The sequence below is a fragment of the Neopelma chrysocephalum genome, unplaced genomic scaffold, assembly GCF_003984885.1.
Source record: "Neopelma chrysocephalum unplaced genomic scaffold, ASM398488v2 Primary Assembly neopelma1_25, whole genome shotgun sequence".
Classification (NCBI taxonomy): domain Eukaryota; kingdom Metazoa; phylum Chordata; class Aves; order Passeriformes; family Pipridae; genus Neopelma; species Neopelma chrysocephalum.
Genome location: NW_020897694.1, coordinates 6154235 through 6172346, shown reverse-complemented (window position 1 = coordinate 6172346; position 18112 = coordinate 6154235). Strand labels below are relative to the sequence as shown.

Below are 18112 nucleotides of genomic sequence, written 5' to 3'. Positions count from 1 at the left end.
TCAAATTGCTACAGGCCTGAAAGCTGTACCTAATCAAGCATTCTTTTTATGTTCATTTTGAAAAAAACTGTTTTTACCTTCCACAGATTTGACGAGCTCGATGCTTTCTAGCCACTCTGAATGAAAGATGAGAACACTACCACGTTTAGGTTGAAGGACCAGTGCTGTTAATTGATCTGGAGCTTAGTCATCATAAGTTTTTAATGATGTGGGTTTTTTTCCTTCTTGTCGCTTTATTTTAATTTATTTAGGATCATACAAAATCAGAGTTAGATGCATGGAAGATTGTTCGGGTCAGTGAAGATTTTCGAGTGATAGCACTGGGCCTGCCAGTACCTAAATACTCTGGTAACCCTTTGGATCCACCCCTTCGCTCTCGATTTCAAGCTAGAGATGTTTATCATCTGCCCTTTAAGGTGAGTGTTGTAGAAGATTGGATTATTTGTGCTGAGTAAAGATAATATTTTGATGTTATGTTTTACTTACCTCACCTCTAAAAAGAATTCTTGACTAATGAATTTATCTTAAAGTACATTTTTTATATTTTCATATTTAATAACATATTACTAAGATGCAGGTTTAGAGTTGCCATGGAATGCTGCAGCAGAAAAGCAACTTCTGTAAAACATATAAGAATTTGATTTTTTTTTCTCAAATAAAATTAATTCTGTGACAAGGAGTGAGTAGAATCCTCACGTCTAAATTATAGGGAAAGATAGAAAATGCCATATATATCATGACCTGTGACTCACAATTAATTTATTCTGTGATTTTATGTTCTATTTTCAGGACCATCTTCAGCTATTATATTCAATTGGATCAAACATTTCCACAGAGAGGTAATTTTTCATAATTAAAAAAAAAATTGAATAAATGAATAAGTGATGTCCTTGCAGGATTCCGTGCTATTTTTGCTTCTCTATCACTGCATAGAGACAAGAACTGAAGAAATTTTTTAGTATGTGTGGGTATATGCTCACACAGCTTTTTGTATGCAACCCTCATATAATGAGTCCTTAATGCTTTAGAACTTCAATTACACCTTACTTGTTTGCACTCAGAAGTAGTTCCAGCATCTTTAACTGTATTTAACTTTTTATGCTTCAGTATTTTAAATATAGATAGCATGTATAAAACTCTGTAATTACTTTTTCCTATGCAGAATTTCTCAGCTCCTGTCTTTTGCTACAACTCTCTGCTCTCAAGAATCTTCTACACTGGGACTTCCAGATTTTCCTTTAGACAGCTTATCGGCTGCCGTTCAGATTTTGGTATGTGCATACACATGCTGTGAAACTGTATGGGCTTAAAATTTCTCAGAATTAGATCTGGTTTATTCATCTTGTCAGAAGAAGATTAACATGAATATTTAAAAAAAACAACCTGAAAAAACTAAGAATAGTTTGAGGAAGAAAAGTCTCACTCAGATGTCTCTGGATAATATTTTAACCAAGCATATAGCATAATATTGAAAGATGAAGTATCATATGACATAAAATTTGTGCTGTGATTAAATGTATCTTAGTGCTCAATTTATTATTTTTTCCTCTCTGGTGAATCATGTTACCTGACTTCAGGGGCATCTGCGGTTTACCTGGTGGCACTCAGGTAGTCACTGGAGAGAAATAAAAAGCACAACATAAAAGTGCTTTGGATTTAATGTTATGCTTTAAATCAGATTGATTGCATTACAAAGACACCTATTATTCTCCACTGATATGGTAAAGGACCCAAGAAACTATTCAAATGTGGGTAGAGGAAACAGTTACATTGTCTGAGATGAAGCCTACATTAGGTCTTTGGGTGGTCTGAGGAATTTAGAATAAACATGGAAATGGAGAGTTACGTGAAGAGGCAGGTGTTGCACACTTTAAGATGCAGTGCTTCCTGACACCTACAGTACATAAGGAAATACGCAACTGTACACCTGCTGAGTTTACAGTGACATATCAGGCAAGTCAGGAATAAAGCTGTGGCAGTCTTTCTGCTTTCCCAGATAGTCCTTTGTCTCTTGGATTTTATAATTACATGGTAAAAAGCCAAAGTCAGAATGGAAGGTGCCTCCTGAAGGAGGTCAGGGAGATGAGATCTGTATGAAGAGAGAGAGGGGTTGGTGCCCTTTTGCATGCAGGAAGATATGGTCAACCTAGGAGGGTAAAGTACACGGACAGTTTCTCAAACCCTCTCTCCAAGGTGCAGGAGTCTGTAGAAGGATCTCGGGATAGTTCTCTGTTGTCTCATGCACAGTCATTCTACCTATGGTACTGCTCAGCAGCAGATCACTTTCTACGTATTTTATTGGATTATATACATTGAAACATAGCAATTACTTGTGTTACTGTGGTGCTCAGTCCCCTCAGTTGTGCTGGATACTTACAGACATAATTTATTTTCTGAATTTGTGATCCTGCATTAGATGTAGAAGTGATTAAAATTCAAGTTCAGTGAAATGAAGCAGTATTTGGAGGGCTTTAGGAAAGAAATACGCGTTGGATTTTAAAATAAATTGCAACTTTTTATTCTTTGAGCCCCATAGTGAAAAATTATTTTTAAATGAATGCCAGATGGCTTTCAGAGTAACAGAAACAAAATGAGCCCTAAGCTATTACCTAAACTATGGAATGAAGGAAGCATTTTATTTTACATTAGAGAATATGAAGTGTTATCATTGTATGACAGTGTCTTTTTTAGGTAGATGAAAATTGTTTCTTTTAGAATTAGTTTTAATCACTTGGTTTTTTAAGCTGACTGTTCTCAGTGATTGCTAGCTACAGCATTTTTCCTTCATGTGCTGGGTCAGTGCCATCCTCTACTTCTAGCTTGGCTGGTTTAACTGTTTAAAAGTGTGAAGGGAAGGAGGGAATGTATTGTAGTGAGTAGTTTCTTATCTTCTGTCATGGATTCACACAGTCCCAAAACATATATCTTGGCTTGAAAACTCCTGCCTGCTGAAAAGGAGAATTTTTTAATAGGATCCTGTTCTGAAAAGGCTAATTTTATACATGCCATTGTAATTATTATTCATTTGAGATAATGTGGACAAATTACATGGTACGTCTTTATATATAGACGGAAGGCTTTTAAAATGCAATAAAGGGCTCCCTGATCCTTGAAGCAGTACATTTACTACAGTGCATTAAATGGTTTATTTTTACCGTTTTTTTTTTAATGTGGAACATTATAAATAATATAAATCTATTACTGCTTATAAATATAAATTGAATTGTGCATTTCATAGAGTATTCGTCTCCTGGTTTCATTTCCAAGGAACTTTCTTTCAGTAATGTAAATCCAAGTGTATAACTGAAAATCAGTTGGTTTTGTTTGAATTATAATATTCGCTTTGATGAAGGCTTAAGAAGATAGTGCCAGTCCAGTGACTGTTTTTCACTAGTGTTACACACAAGTAGTCCTTAAATATTTGCAAGTCGTTATTGAAGCAAACAATCAATACTTAACTTAGGGGGTTTGAAACACTTTTTTCATACCAGGAAAGGCTTTATGCATAGTTTCTTGAGTAGTCATAAATTAATTTCTCTTTCTTTCTCTGTTACTGCAGCAAAATAATAAAATCTTTGTCTAGTTCGCAGCACCTGACAGAAGAGTTAGTACTTAAAACTAACAACTTTTAAAAAAATAAAAAAACCCGTTGTTTTCAGTTCTGTGTAGAAAGTGGAAGCATACTTAGTAACTTATTTCAGAACAGAACAGTTTTAGTCAAGCTGCTCAGAAATGTCTATGAACAGATTTGGTAAATAGAATCTGTACAATATAATAGATTCAAAATTAAATACTCTAAATTTCTGTGAATTTACACATCATTGTGTACACAAGTAGATCCTTACTGTAATACAGATTTCTTGTCATACTGATTCTTTCTTAGCAGTACTGTGAAACTCAGTTACTGGTAGTGGGATTTATCTCTCTTGGCCATATGTGTCTTCCGGTATCTGAGCCCATCACCGTAACTTCCATTTATGCACAGGAAAGAAAATAAATTTTAGGACATAGTTCTTCTAATCTACTTTGGACATTTACATTACATTGAATTACACTTGAGAAATTTCTGTTTTGACAATTAATTGAGTACTGTTTGTAGTGGTCATTTGTATATTGCCCTTACAGTCTTATTTTAATTTCAAAGCTATATAGGATTTTTTATTTAATGGCTGGTGACAGAATGAGCCTATAATTTTTTTAATTTATATTTTTAAATTTGAATTAGGATTCCTTTCCTATGATGTCAGTCCAGCATGTTATTGACCGGCTTTACCCCTATAATATTTTCCTTGGAAAGGAAGGCAGGACTGCAGTCAAAGACATGTTAAAAGTAAGTATTGCACATTTATATTGTAATTCCAGGGAGTGATGGATTATGGCAGTAGTTCTTTGACTAATGTTACTTTTCTACTTCTGCATAAAAAAAGAAATTTAAAGTAAACTAAATGGCTACATTATTGCTGATGCTTAAAATCTTCGTAATAGTATTTTTTTAAACCTTCATAAGCTAGTAAATTTTGTTATAGTGAAAGGTGAAGCCTCTAGGTTCTCTGGAATATTTAGACCTCAGTTAAAGGCTCCGGAAGAATCCTCATTATATAATAAGTAGTTAATTAACTTGAAAGTAGCTGCTTATATGGTTAAGGTAGTCAAATTCTTAAAAAACACCTCTGGCATTTGACTTTTAAAAGAAGATACTAAAAGGGCTATAGATATGACATGCACAAAATACATTCAGTATAGCATAATTATAGATTATAATGGTCTATGAATTTGCTTGGTGTTAGCCTTTTTTTTGCTTTTTGTTGGTCAGATCTGTTTTGTTGGTTTATCGATGTTTGGTAGTAGTTGACAAAGTCTAATTATGCTGTGTTATTCCACTTATTCTTTTAAAGCATAAGCACAGTGTTCGCTTTCTTTCATTTTTTAATATGTTACAGGGGTTATGGATGTTGTTGAATATTAGCATTCACAGCTTAGATCATCTTACCCAGCTCTTTTGGTGCTAAAAATTAGATGTTATTTGAATGTGCATATTTGGAAATAACCCACTTTGTTGAATTTTTGGTTTCCCTAAAACCAAGCTTATGTGTCAGGGAAATGTTTCTAGCCCATCCCTGCTGACACATCCCCCCTCCATATGCTGCCTTTTTGCTTTGGAGTTCGGTCCTCTATTCCGTATGTAACTAGGCTGCTCTCCTACTTGTCTTCCTGAGTTTTGGGATGGACAGTCCTTGCATTTGAAGGACGTTGTCCTGAATGAGCTGCTAGCTTTTCTGAACTGTCAAAGGTGACTCCTGTGGGGTCTTTCCTACCACTTCTCTGAAGAAGCCAGTATGGCCTCAAATCCAGTATCTGAAGTCATTTGTCACTTGCCTTCATCACTGCCCCTCAGGATTTTGAATTCCATTATTTCATAGTTGCTACACCCAAGGCTGCAATTGATTGCCACATCCATGACTAACTGTTCCTTGTTTGTGTATAGCGGGAGCTATCTGTGCATCACCCCTCCCTAGCCAGTGCAGTGCCTGTGCTGAGACATTATTCTAAGCAGCCTCAGAAATCTAGATTGATTAACTCTGTGGAGAAGGACCTGAGGGCCCTAGTGGACAACAAGCTATCCGTGAGCCAGCAGTGTGCCCTTGTGGCCAAGAAAGCCACTGGTATTCTTGGGTGCATTAGGAAGAACATTGCCAGCAGCTCGAGGGAGGTCATCCTACCCCTCTACTCAGCCCTGGGGAGGCTACATCTGGAGTATTGTGTCCAGTTCTGGGCTCCTCAGTACAAGAGAGACACAGAGCTCCTGGAGTGGGTTCAGCGAAGGGCAATAAGAGAGCATCTCTAATGAGGAAAGGCTGAGGAAACCTGGCCTGTTTAACCTCGAGAAGAGATGACTGAGTGGGGACCTCATCCATGTCTCTAAGTATCTGAAGGGAGGGTGTCAAGAGGATGGAACCAGGCTTTTCTCGGTGATGCTAAGCTATAGAACAAGAGTTAACAGGAAGAAACTGATGCACAGGAAGCTCCACCTGAACATGGGGAAGAACTTCTTTCCTGTGCAGGTGACTGAACAGTGGAACAGATTGCCCAGAGAGGTTGTGGAGTCTTCCTCGCTAGAGATATTCAAGAACCATCTAACACAATCCCGTGCAATGTACTCTAGGATAACCCTACTGGAGCTGGGAGGTTGGATCAGGTGACCCACTGTGGTCCCTTCCAACCTGACTCCTTCTGTGATTCTGTGCCACACTGTGTTGCCCATCCACCACAGTTCAGAGTAATTGAAGTTGCCCATAAGAACCTTCATCTGTGTGAAAATAGACTTCTATCTGTTAGTAGAACAGTAACAGTCACTTCTGTTCTTAATATGCCTTTATTTTAAATACTTTGTCATTTTGTTTACCCCATCAATTATTAATGTTGAATGTTTTTGTGTTCAATACCATCAGCTTCCTCCATTTTTTATTTCTTTTACTTTGTGTTGTGCATGCTTTTAATTCCTGTGTAAGACAGATTGATTTGACTTGTAAAATCTCCTTTCTCAATTATAATCTACTTTTAAATACGTCATTATTACATTTTTCTGTGTTAATTTTTCTTTTTTTTAAAAATCTTCCTCATCACTACTTACATGAACTTATATTTATTATGTCAACAAGTACATGTAATCTTATTTGGAATTTTACTCTATTTGCACACAACAAATCTTGTTAAGCAATGAACCTTAAGAAATACAGAAAATACTGGTTGTATTGAGGAATGTCTGTTTATAATGATATTATAGTACTAGCAGCTCCAGAACATTGGTAAGAAATTATTTTTTTCCACTCTGTGAGAATGGTGAGGGAGTGGAGTCTAGTACAAGCAAGGTGATTTCTTATTCTACCTTTCTACGGGTTTCCTAAGAGTGTCCAACTAATAACTGCCACTGAATACCTCTTTCTGTTTAAAAGACTAGAATTAGAAAAAGCTCATCTTAAGTTGGAGGTACCATGAGTTGAAAAAAATACTGGATGTGTATTCAAATTGATGGATTAATTTGTGTGTATTCAATCACTTCTTAACATTGGCTAACATTTAAAGAAAAAAAACCCAAATTTCAGATAGTGAAATGTAAAGCTTAGGCATCAGACTCAGGGACAGATATGGGGACGTAGTAATATAGATGATAACATATCCTAATTTCAGGATGTCTTCCCTTCCAGTCAGTCAGCTGTTGGAGCTGAGAAGTGAGGTAGCCAGTGGTTATGCCAAAGAGCTAGTTTTGGCAGCTGTTAGATGCTGTGCGTATTTCTTGAAGAGATCATATTCTCAAGGCACTGTCTTTTCAAATGTTATCTTCAACTTGGGGAAATTCTTTTGTTATAAACCTACTTGCTTACTGAGACTACACCAAGATACAGGTATTATTTGTAATTCTTATTCTCAATAATGAATTAATGGGAAATATTGACTTATACCTTCTCTGTGAGTGAAGGTAGTTTCTTGGGAGTGTTTGTGGGTGAGAAGCTTGATGTTACTCAGCAATGTGTACTTTCAGCCCAGAAAGCAACCATATCCAGAGCTGCAGCAAAGGCAGTGTGGCCAGCAGATTGAGCGAAGTGAGTCTGCCCCTCTACTCCTCTCTGGTGAGAGTTTACCTGGGGTACTGTGTCCAAGTCTGGGGCCCCTAACAAAAGAAGGATATAGACCTGCTGGAGTGAGTCCAGAAGAGGCCACAGAGATCAGAAGGCTGGAGCAGCTCTCTTATGAAGACAGGCTAAGAGAGTTGGGGCTCTTCAGCCTGGAGAAGAGAAGGCTCTGGGGAGACCTGATAGCAGCCTCCCAGTACCTAAACAGGGTTTACAAGAAAGCTGGAGGAGGACTTTTCGTGATTAATGTGGAAAGCCCATATAGGACACAGAGGAATGGCTTCAAACTGAAAGAGGATAGGTTTAGATTAGATATGAGGAAGAAATTCTTGACAGTGAGGGTGGTGAGGAACTGGCACAGGTTGCCCAGAGAAGTTGTGGATGCCCCATCCCTGGAAGTATTCAGTGCCAGGTTGGATGGGGCTTTGAGCAACCTGGTGTAGTGGAAGTTGCCTCTGCCTATCACATGGGGTTGAAACTTGATGATCTTTAAGGTCCCTTCCAACTGAAACCATTCTGTGATTCATGTGGTGTTAGTCTTAGATGTGTAAACATGCTTTGAAATACAAATTTCTTGTTGTGTGGATCTGGTTGGAGTTAAAATCTGTCTTGGGCTTAACTCTGTCTATCAGCTAACTTTTTAATTTGATATGAATGTAATTCCTTGTTTCAAACTAGTTAGCATAAAAAAAGGTGTTTAAGGATTGCACACTAATCCAGCATCAGCAGTAGTCTTCAGAGTTGCTTATCATACAGAACATTTGTACAAGTCCTACAGTTTGTTTTCATTAGTTCATTAGCTTGCAACAGACAGGACAGAAGTACCAAAATAAACTTGAGAGCGATGTGCATTTGTTTACCCTTATTTGAAGTTTCTGGACTTTGGCAACTGTATCAATTTGTATTCTGATTCTTAAAGATGATCCTTAACTTAGAAGTTCATGCAAAGGAAGATATGAATTGGTTGGAATTCTGGCCTTTAAAATTATTCTGTGCTTGCATGAGATACTGGCATGGCAAATTATTTTGACTGACAGATGAACATTGAAATATGATTGTAAAAAGTAAGTGAAAATGTATTTAAGGTTTTTCTCTGCAAGACTGAGATATGGAGAAATCACTGATTTGAAGAAAAACACTTCCAATTAAACCTTTTCAAACAATAAGCTTAAGCACATATGATGTTCTCCCACAATATCAAAGTTTTCTTTTCTCTGTACTACTGATAGGCTTTTTTAAAACTGGTCATCTTCATTTAGGTTGAGTTTGGTGGCTCATAAGAGACTCCAACTTTTCTATAGTTATTTTTCCTTGTCACATAAACTTTTAGTATTTTACTTCAGAGTCATTGGATATTTTGGGTTTGCTCTTTTAGTTCTCACATGCGTACGCCTCTTTGAACGAGTAGGCAACACCCACTTCTTGGACTTTTTTACAGTTTAATCAGGAGACTCCACGAGATTTTAGAAATAGCATATAGATCAGATTTGTCTTAATAAATGAGCAAGTCTGTTTTAGCCTGTATCCAAGTTTTTAGCGTCATTCTAAGGCCCTAGAATTTTTCTTCATTTTTTTCATGTTTTGATTAATTCTGTGTTTACTGTCTTGATAAAGCTTTTTTGTTCCTTTTACCTGTTTTTATATTACTTTCTCACCCACTTTAATCTTACCTGACCTCCTCCTCAGAAACTGTTTCCCTGCCTTGCAGTGGGGAATCTTCGCATGACATAGGCACTCTCACAGAGAGTGGCCTAATTGTTCAGAATACTGGAATCTTATTTCTTGTGTAGACAAGAATAATTCTTCTTCAGAAGAATTCTATTTACTTCTAAGATATTTCTTTTGAAAATTTTGTTCTAAGGAAGGATTTGTTTCTCTCTTGCTCCTTCCAAAGTATTTTATAATCTTTAGGGGTTTGCATTAATGGATACTCCTGGTGCCAATACATACCATTGTAGTGGAATCTGTCAGACTTCACCTATCTATCCATCCCATCTTGCACTTGCAGTTCATATTTTGCTTCTTGTGAAGCAGTTCAGTTCTCTTATTATTTGGAAAATTCTCTTTCCTTCCCATGCAGAGAATCTTCCAGCCTTTGGATGCCTCTTTTGAATAGCTTAGCTGCCTTGTGGGTTCAGCAGAGTGGTCATCTGCAACTACTACTCATTTAAACTCTCTGTTCCTTTGACCAGCTGGATTGCCAGTGTATTCCTTGCAATTTCCATTTTGAGACATTACCAATCATTGGATACTTCCAAGTAGTCAGAATTCCTGTTTAATTTTTTTCTAATTATTACAGTTTGCCTTTTCTCACATGTTTCTAGGCATGCAGAACGTGGCCTGATGATTAAGGACTGCCAAACCACTTCCTTGGTTTTTGGTGGCTAGTCTATTCTTTTTGCTTTTCTTTTGAGTCTGAGTCAATGAGACTGCCCACTTCTCATGGGAGTATCTCATACTCCAAGTATCTCCCAAACTTTCTAATACGGAATGTATTTCAAGCCACAAATATTATTCCTTTGCAGCTATCAGCTTGAATATTTTATAGAGGAAGTTGTTTCTGGCTCAGCAGAAGTATATTTAATGTGTTGTACATCCATTTCATACCACTCTGAGTCCATATCTGCCTATCATAATTCTAAATGAAGAACTGCGTCAAAGAGATCTGTCTTGCTCTGAAAACCACAGACAGTTTTGTTTGCTGCTCCTGTTCAGGTGTGTGATCACTTGTTTAATTACTACAGTATTCAGTTCAGCAGCATCTATGTGGTTACATGTGATGAATTCAAATTGTATGAATTCAGTAAGATGAATTTAAGTTATATAAATTCAGTAACATTCTGCACATAGACAGTCCTTTTTCGCTGTCCTGACTTAGGGTCTAAAATGCTAGCTACAGAACCCTCAACAACAACAAAGAACAACAAACAAAAAACCCCCACCAAAACAAAAAACCCCAACCAAACAAAAAAACACTGTGGAAATTTTAAACTCCCAAGACCTTTGTAAACAAGATCTGCTGATGCTGTCTCCAAATCTTTGTTATTTGATGCAGAGCCTGCTGGTGCAGATAATTTTCTTGCTCACTCACAGTTATTTTCTTGCGTTGATAAGGGATTTCAGCATACAAGCAGTTTGCAATTTTGTGTATGAGCACTTTTGACTCTGTCCAAAATGCTATTAACTTTGTAAGAATGTTGTCATTTCCTAATGAAGATAAGACTGAGAACATCTGGTAGTTCCTTTCACAAGTTGGAGCGTTTCTTAGAAGCGTAGTTTGAGATACTACTCAGTAGGCATTCCTATCCTCTTTGTTGTTTAAGCATTTAATGGTATCAGAAGTAGACTCAGCTGTTAAAATAAGAATATAATTGGGCGCAGCCCTTTACTGAAGAATATTTATCTTAAATACATGTTTAAACATAAAATTTTAGTAGGTTTTGTTCCAGAAAGGGAATTTATGAAGTGATGAAGAGCAAAAGTGTTTGTAAAAACCCATCTCAGTTTTCTTTCTAAATTATAATCAGCAGTGCTATGAATCCTAGGAGTAATAAAAACTACATGTTTTTTAAGAATTACTTTACATTAGTGACTTCTGTTTAAAAAAATTTTTTTCTAAGAATTCTAAGGGGTTGGATAATATTCCTTTTTCTCTTGTTTATTCAGCTTTCGCTCTGTTGAATAAAATGGCTCTTTGAACTCAGTAGTTTCGGTTATTAGGGGTTTTGTGCAGAAACTCCCCAATATGACTCTCCTTCCCCAACATTTTTTAAGTGGTTTCCATGCTTTCTATGTACAGCATAAAATAAGAGAGTATAATGCTCAAAAGAGGATTGAGAAGACAAATGTCCCATTTTATGTCCTTGATATACCAGAACATGCTGAAGGCTTAGTTTGTACAGGTTGTCCTCAGTTTTCATTGTATAAGGCAACTGTGAAGCTAAGTAAATGTAATGTTTGGTGGTTATTTTTATTGGTAGTCAGATGTTTAAATCTGCAATTGGTTATAATGACCTGCAAAGATAGGTGGTCTATTATTACACATGCTAAAGGCTATAATTCGTTTCTCGTGTTGTTTTGGACTGTCAGGCTAAGACTTGGCAAAGTCACCGTGTGACATTTTCATTTTACATCTGTCACTACAGTCTCAGTAAGTAGATGGTGTACAATCTCTTTGCCTTGGTTTTAAATGTAAAATACATAGGCCATCAAAAATGTGAACACAGGTATGTAAAGTAAAAGTTGAAGTAAAGTAAGTGGATTTAGGGCTTCACAAACAATTAATTGTGAACTGCTGGTATTGCTTTGGAAGGAACAGTTTGAAAAACCAGAAAGGTGTATTCAGTAACTAATTTCTTCACCTCTTAATTCTACAGCGCTTTGAGCTTCAAGATTCAGAAAACCACTTGATTCCCAGAAAGATTACTAAAGTAGAAAGTGTACATGGAAACAAACCCTTCAAAGCTGATGTAACTGTCCAAATTGGTGAAAAAGAAGTGACATTCCAGGTATGAATTTATATTCATCAAACTATAATGTGTTTTTAAAAATCACTAACTTGTTTTCATCAAGAATTTGACACTTACACTTGATACTGAAAGTAATTTGAATTTTTTTTAATACATGATATTTACTGGAAATGCATTTAGATATTGGAATATTAGTTTATGAATATACAAGATTTTATTTCTAGATAAACGCATACCTCCATGTGAATCATTACAGTTTGGATGAAAAAAAAAGCCTCTGAATTTCTTCTTTTTTAAATTGGATTAGAATAGCAGAGAGTACTTATGATACTCTTGATGCTGCTTTCCCTTTTTCTTTTAGTAAAAACAATAGTCTGTCTTGGTTTACACTTCAAATAAAATCTAATGAGTGCTTGGTAATGTTCTGACACAGGATGTTGGAAAAATGGAACAAAGTAATCACATCAAATATGATTAGTTTGAGTTTCTTCCAATGAAGTTTATGACCTGCTAGGTAGTGAAATAAGTTCTTATTCAGGAAACAGATGCTGATCTGAGAATTTGAAGTTAATGTGGAATTTGGAGAGTCTAGAGAGTCTGTAAAGGTGAATTAGTGTGAGTCAGAGAGATCACAGTAACATTGGTGAGTAATATCCTCAGAGAGTTTGTACCATGACAAAGTTAAAAGGGGAACAACAGCAAATGGGAATTTTTCAGGAAAAGGTGAGTCTGTAGGCATCTGATTCAACTCTTTTCTGAGGCAAAGATTTTTGTTTTCATTTGACATATGGGTGATGACTTCTGAAAGTATGTCTGCAAAATGTCTCTGGGACATAAGAAGTTTGCAGATGAAACAGTTATCAGACTAGAGCAGGAAGTGGGAATAGAGCAAGTGCCTTAATGTGGTGAACAATTGAAACTCTCCAAGGTTCTGGTCAAAGTAACTCCTTCAGATTTTCACAATACTAATTGCTCTTTCTCTTCTGTGTTTCTCTGATGAGCAGTGAATATTGGGTTTTTTTGTTTTGTCTCTAGCACAAAAAGCCTAAAGTTCTTTGCAGACCCCAAAGCTGCAATTGTATTGATTCACATTTTGTTAATTTTTTTCATGAAGTGTGGACAAAGGAGATGTGAAGGACTTTGTCTATTAGAAATTATATGATTAAATTTTGTGACAGTGACAATTTCAAGTTTGATGGATGACAATTATCAGCAAAATATTACAGTAGTTTTGGACAAGTGTCACCTAGTCTACACAAGCCTAGCATTATCATGGTGTAGCTTATTTAGGATTATGATTTTTTTTTTTCTTATAGGTTCCAGCTGGAACTGGACTGTTAAAAAATCATCCTCGATCAGATACTTTCATAAGGACTTCCAGCCATAATCAACTGTTGGCAGAAATGATGCAATCCCATATGGTTAAAGATATGTGCTTAATTGGAGGAAAAGTAAGAATTTAAATTTCAATTCTCCCCCTTTCCTCATGATCCTTAGAATGTAATCTAGTTCTTATTTTTTTACTTTTTAGGGCTGTGGCAAAACCGTTATTGCTAAGGAGTTTGCTGATATACTGGGATATAGCATAGAACCTATCATGCTTTACCAGGTAAGGAAACTATCTGCTGATGATCATGCTTTAAATATGATCTCAAGTATAATACACAGACCTTGATTCTTTGTGTATACTGTTCTTCTCAATCAGTGACTTTAAAAGCTGCAGCTATGTTCATAAAACATAGGTTAAAACATCAGTTAAAACAATAAAGGAAGCAAAGATTTCAACGATAGCAAAGTCTTATGATCATTATAGAGCATTTTTTGCTCTCTGTGTTAGAATGCTCATCTAAGTCTCTTCTTACTGCAGGCCTAAATAGAGGGAGTACAGTGCAGCAATATAGATAGTACAATGTTATTACATATAAACTGATCCTGATACTGCTTTCCTTCAATTTTATTGAGTTCATTGTGAATGTGAAAGAGATAATCTAAGTAAAATGTATAGAGAATCATCTAACACAATGGTCTTTCTTCTCACCACAGAGAATTGACAACTCATTCTGTACTTTGGCATTCAGTGTTGTAAAGAAAACTTTGTCTTTTGTGTCTTCTCCTTTTTGGATTTTTTTTGTTTCCTGCCTTTGTGTCAGAGTAGTGACCACTGTAGTTCATGCATGTTGAATGCCTCTGGAAGACCTTTTGTAGTTCCTTTTTTGTTCATCTTGGTCCATATGCCATTTAATCTTATAATGAAATACTGCAATATCAGCACAATTTTTATATAGTTATGACAGATAATTTCTTTTTGGTATTATGAATGCACCATGGGGTTTATGTTTCTGGGGAATTTTTTAAAAGTTATTCTTCATGTAACATAGGCTTAATCTATCTTTTTTTTTTTTATGTGTCTCCTCTGTCAAGATCTCCTGATATCCTCTTATATGTTTTTTTTTCTGGTGCCCAAGATGTGGAATTTTAATCAATATTATAAATTCAGTGCCTTTTCTTTTTTTATATTTATGTTTAATCTGATTACAATTGTGGTGGGACTGTGTTGCAGTAGAGATTAGAAGTTGAAGTTCCATGTGTAAAAATATTGCATCCTAGAAATGGAAAACAAGGACTGGTGTTTAAATGTAATATATACATATTGTATTCAATGAATATTAACTTCATTATTCATAGATACTATAGCAAACAGACAGTAGTCTTCCATCCTTAACCTAATTGATGCTAATTTATTTATGTTGTGTCTTAGTACAAGTGTGGCTTTGAAGATAAATTTGGGGTGAAGTGTGTGCAAACATAGTTTGAGACATGCACAGGCAGTTGACATAGTTGCCTTAAAATTTAGCTGCATTTTTCATGTATTGGAAGAAGACATTTACAGTAATTTAAAAAGTAAGGGCAGTGTGAATGTTTTTACTGAGTAAATTGTAAATTTTGTATTAAAAAAGATTAACATAGAAGTAGTAGCAGTGGTTCCAGGGGGATTAGACATGTAGAATAATAAGGGAAAGAAGATTTTGGAGTTGTCTGTTGTCTTGGAGTATGATAAACAAGGCGCAGCAGGGCTGCTATACATTTAGGGTTTTTTCCTTGTATTTCATCTGAACAGTGCTTCAGGCTTTCTCACAGCACTAGAGGTGTTGGGGTTTTTTGCAAACCTCCAAGCTCTGTCATAGCCAAGCCATGTCATAGCCAGTGGTCACTCAGTACATGTTTGGAAAGAATTGTGTCTTAGACTGTAATACACTCTAACCTCATGGCATAAACTGAAAAATTACAAGATTTAAAAGTAGAATTAATTAATTTGCTAGCTTTTCACACGGAGAGAGATCAAGTGTAAGGTTTCCTCCATAACCTTGAGGAATGGAAACATTCAAATAAAATATGAAGTCAAGAGTCTCGTATGACCTTATGAGTCAAAATATACCAAATATCACAGGATTTACAGTTGTGAGTGATAATTGGCAATGCCGCAGGGAAACATTAACATCAGATTTAATGCAGTATATTGGTCTCTTTCTTCCATCCCTTTTCTGCTTTACATTTTTCCCAGACAGCGTGGAGACCTCCAAAGGAAGAAATGGCAGTGGCGTCTGATTTGGAAGTATAATGGCATGTGGGGAGAGACACTGATAGAAATGGGTGATGAGGCTGAAGGGTTGAAACAGACAAAAAGTGAGAGAATATAGAGAAGAGAAATACTGATGATGATGAAAAAAGGCAGTCTGTTTTATGTTTTCTTGCACTGTTGAGAACCTCCCCAGACAGGATCTCACGGCTTTTCCTTCCCCCTATATGGCTTCAGATGCTAAGGGCACAGACTTTGAAACTCTATCTGCGTAGTTGAAGTCAGACAGATGACTTCTGCCCTTTTCTAATGCTTTAACTTTACATGGTCAGGTGTGAGCAGATTTGGGTTCCAAAGCTACATATCCTCATCAATGCAATGTTACATTTGTAGTAATATACTTGGATTCCCAGCAGCACCTATTATCTTTTGTATAGTGGTCTACTAAGATAAATGTATAGCTTCTGAACCAGAACTGAGTGCATCCAGCCAGTCTGTGTACTTCTCTCTATACTTGTCACTGTAAACATATTTTTAAATCATCCCAGGAAAATAACTTTTGCAGCTTGACAAACCTGATGAAGGACAAGCACACCCTAACCCTGGATTTGTTGTACACAATATTGGGTATTCACCAGCAAAATATGTAATAACGTATCAGGGGCTTTGCATAGCAAAGTAATAGGATAATTTAATGACAACAGGTGTTAAATTCATATACTAATTCAGCAATGAAGACTATGAAAAGTTTGATAATGCTGTAAATCTAGCATTTTTTTTCTACTTTGATTCAAAAGAGCGTCTTTTTGTTTCTTTTTTTTCAGAGAGACATCATATTGTCCTAAATCCATTTCAAAAATTAAGGAGGTTTTTATTTGTCCTGTGGTTCATTTTTATTTTCCAGTGATTTCTGCAGGCACAAAAATGAGTAGTGGGGCACTTACCCTTGGTCTGAAGCAATAGCACTGTTTTTCTTCAGGCTCTGTGAAGAAATGAATTCTTGGATTTTTTTATATACGTATGATCTTTACTTTTAATATTTGCTTCATCATTCTTTGCATCTGAAGTTGGTTTAAGGGTTTGGGAAGTGTGAAAAGGCCTATCTCTCTATATTGATTTCATCAAAAACCCCAACTCTAAAAGCTTTTATGTTGTGAGATGAGAATCAAATTTACCTAAATCAAACCTTTTGAGAACCTAGATCATCATATACTAATAGCTGGCTCAGTGAATAGTTCCTGTCTCATTTGTGATATCTGACATCAGTATACGGATTTCTCATTATATGCAATTCCGTGTAGGCAAATTGCTGAGAAAGGAAACTCATCCTGATTAGGAAAGGTTTGTTTTTAACTTGTCTCTTAATGCAGATAAGCAACAGCAAATGAGGAGCAGCAACCAGCTAGTTCTTTGTGGACTGTATCTAAGGAACTTTTAGTTTAAATAGTGTAAAATATAAGATTTTCTCCTCCCAGAGTTTCAGAGGAAAAAAAAGTAACAGTCAGAGTTATAAGTTTTCCAGCAACTTGCTCCTTTTCTTCTGCAGCAAAACCAGTCTTTTAAGCACATCACTAGTGTTTGTGTACTGCGATGTTTTTGTTTCTAGAACTTTTTTTATTCATATGACCTCATAATTTTTCTTTACAAAATCCTTCCAATTTTGTATTTGAGAAATACTAACAAATGATGAGTCCAAGTTGGCGTGAAAAGCAGGAAACATAGATTTTTCACCTCATAATTGCCAAGAACGTGATTAGTATTGTGAGCCATGAAGGATGCCTAGGTTGGAGGCTTGTATTGGTATAGCTGCTAAAAGGGAATGGAACAGAAGTTACCCTACTTGTTTTCTCTCCTAAACATCTTTTTTCCCCCCCTGAATACAGGCTATTTTAGAAAATAAACAATGCAATGTAAACCACTTAAGTTACAATGACTGTTACAAATTAAAATAAGCTTTTTGTTTATATGGCAATATATTGTTGCCATTGCTTTGTCCAAAATAAGAGGCAAAATTAATTCTTATTCTCTCCTCCAAAGGGAGGCATTTTTCAGTATTAGAGTATTATAAGACTATTTTTAATATCACATATGAAATTATTTAATAAAATTTATTAAAAATTGGGTAAGAGTGAATAAATAAAAATAATAAGTCACTGGGCAAGTACTTAACCATAAAATAAGTCCCTTACAAAAACTGCAGGTGTTAGCAACGATATTTCTTTTAATGTGTCCCTAAATTGAATAATATTCAACCATTTAAATCACAATATAAATATTCATTTTATATTTCAGAAAATATCTTGCAGCAAAATACACTTCTGAGTTTATCTCCAGAAAATTAATGCATTGTTCTCAAGTGTTGTTTGAATTAGAGGTGGACATGCTATATAGCATACTAGGCTCTCAGTCAATTCATACTCTATGCTGTTTCATTT

The 18112-nt window shown here is 35.8% G+C and overlaps 1 protein-coding gene across 1 annotated transcript in view; it reads left to right on the top strand.

Moving 5' to 3' along the window:
• VWA8 (von Willebrand factor A domain containing 8) overlaps window positions 1-18112 on the top strand; it is a 186340-nt gene that overhangs the window by 39966 nt on the left and 128262 nt on the right. Inside the window, exons 6-12 of the mRNA XM_027674295.1 lie at window positions 252-416; window positions 790-839; window positions 1163-1271; window positions 4226-4330; window positions 12008-12139; window positions 13417-13551; window positions 13632-13709. Of these exons, the coding sequence (XP_027530096.1) occupies window positions 252-416; window positions 790-839; window positions 1163-1271; window positions 4226-4330; window positions 12008-12139; window positions 13417-13551; window positions 13632-13709 (774 nt within the window). The remainder of the gene's footprint in view (window positions 1-251; window positions 417-789; window positions 840-1162; window positions 1272-4225; window positions 4331-12007; window positions 12140-13416; window positions 13552-13631; window positions 13710-18112) is intronic.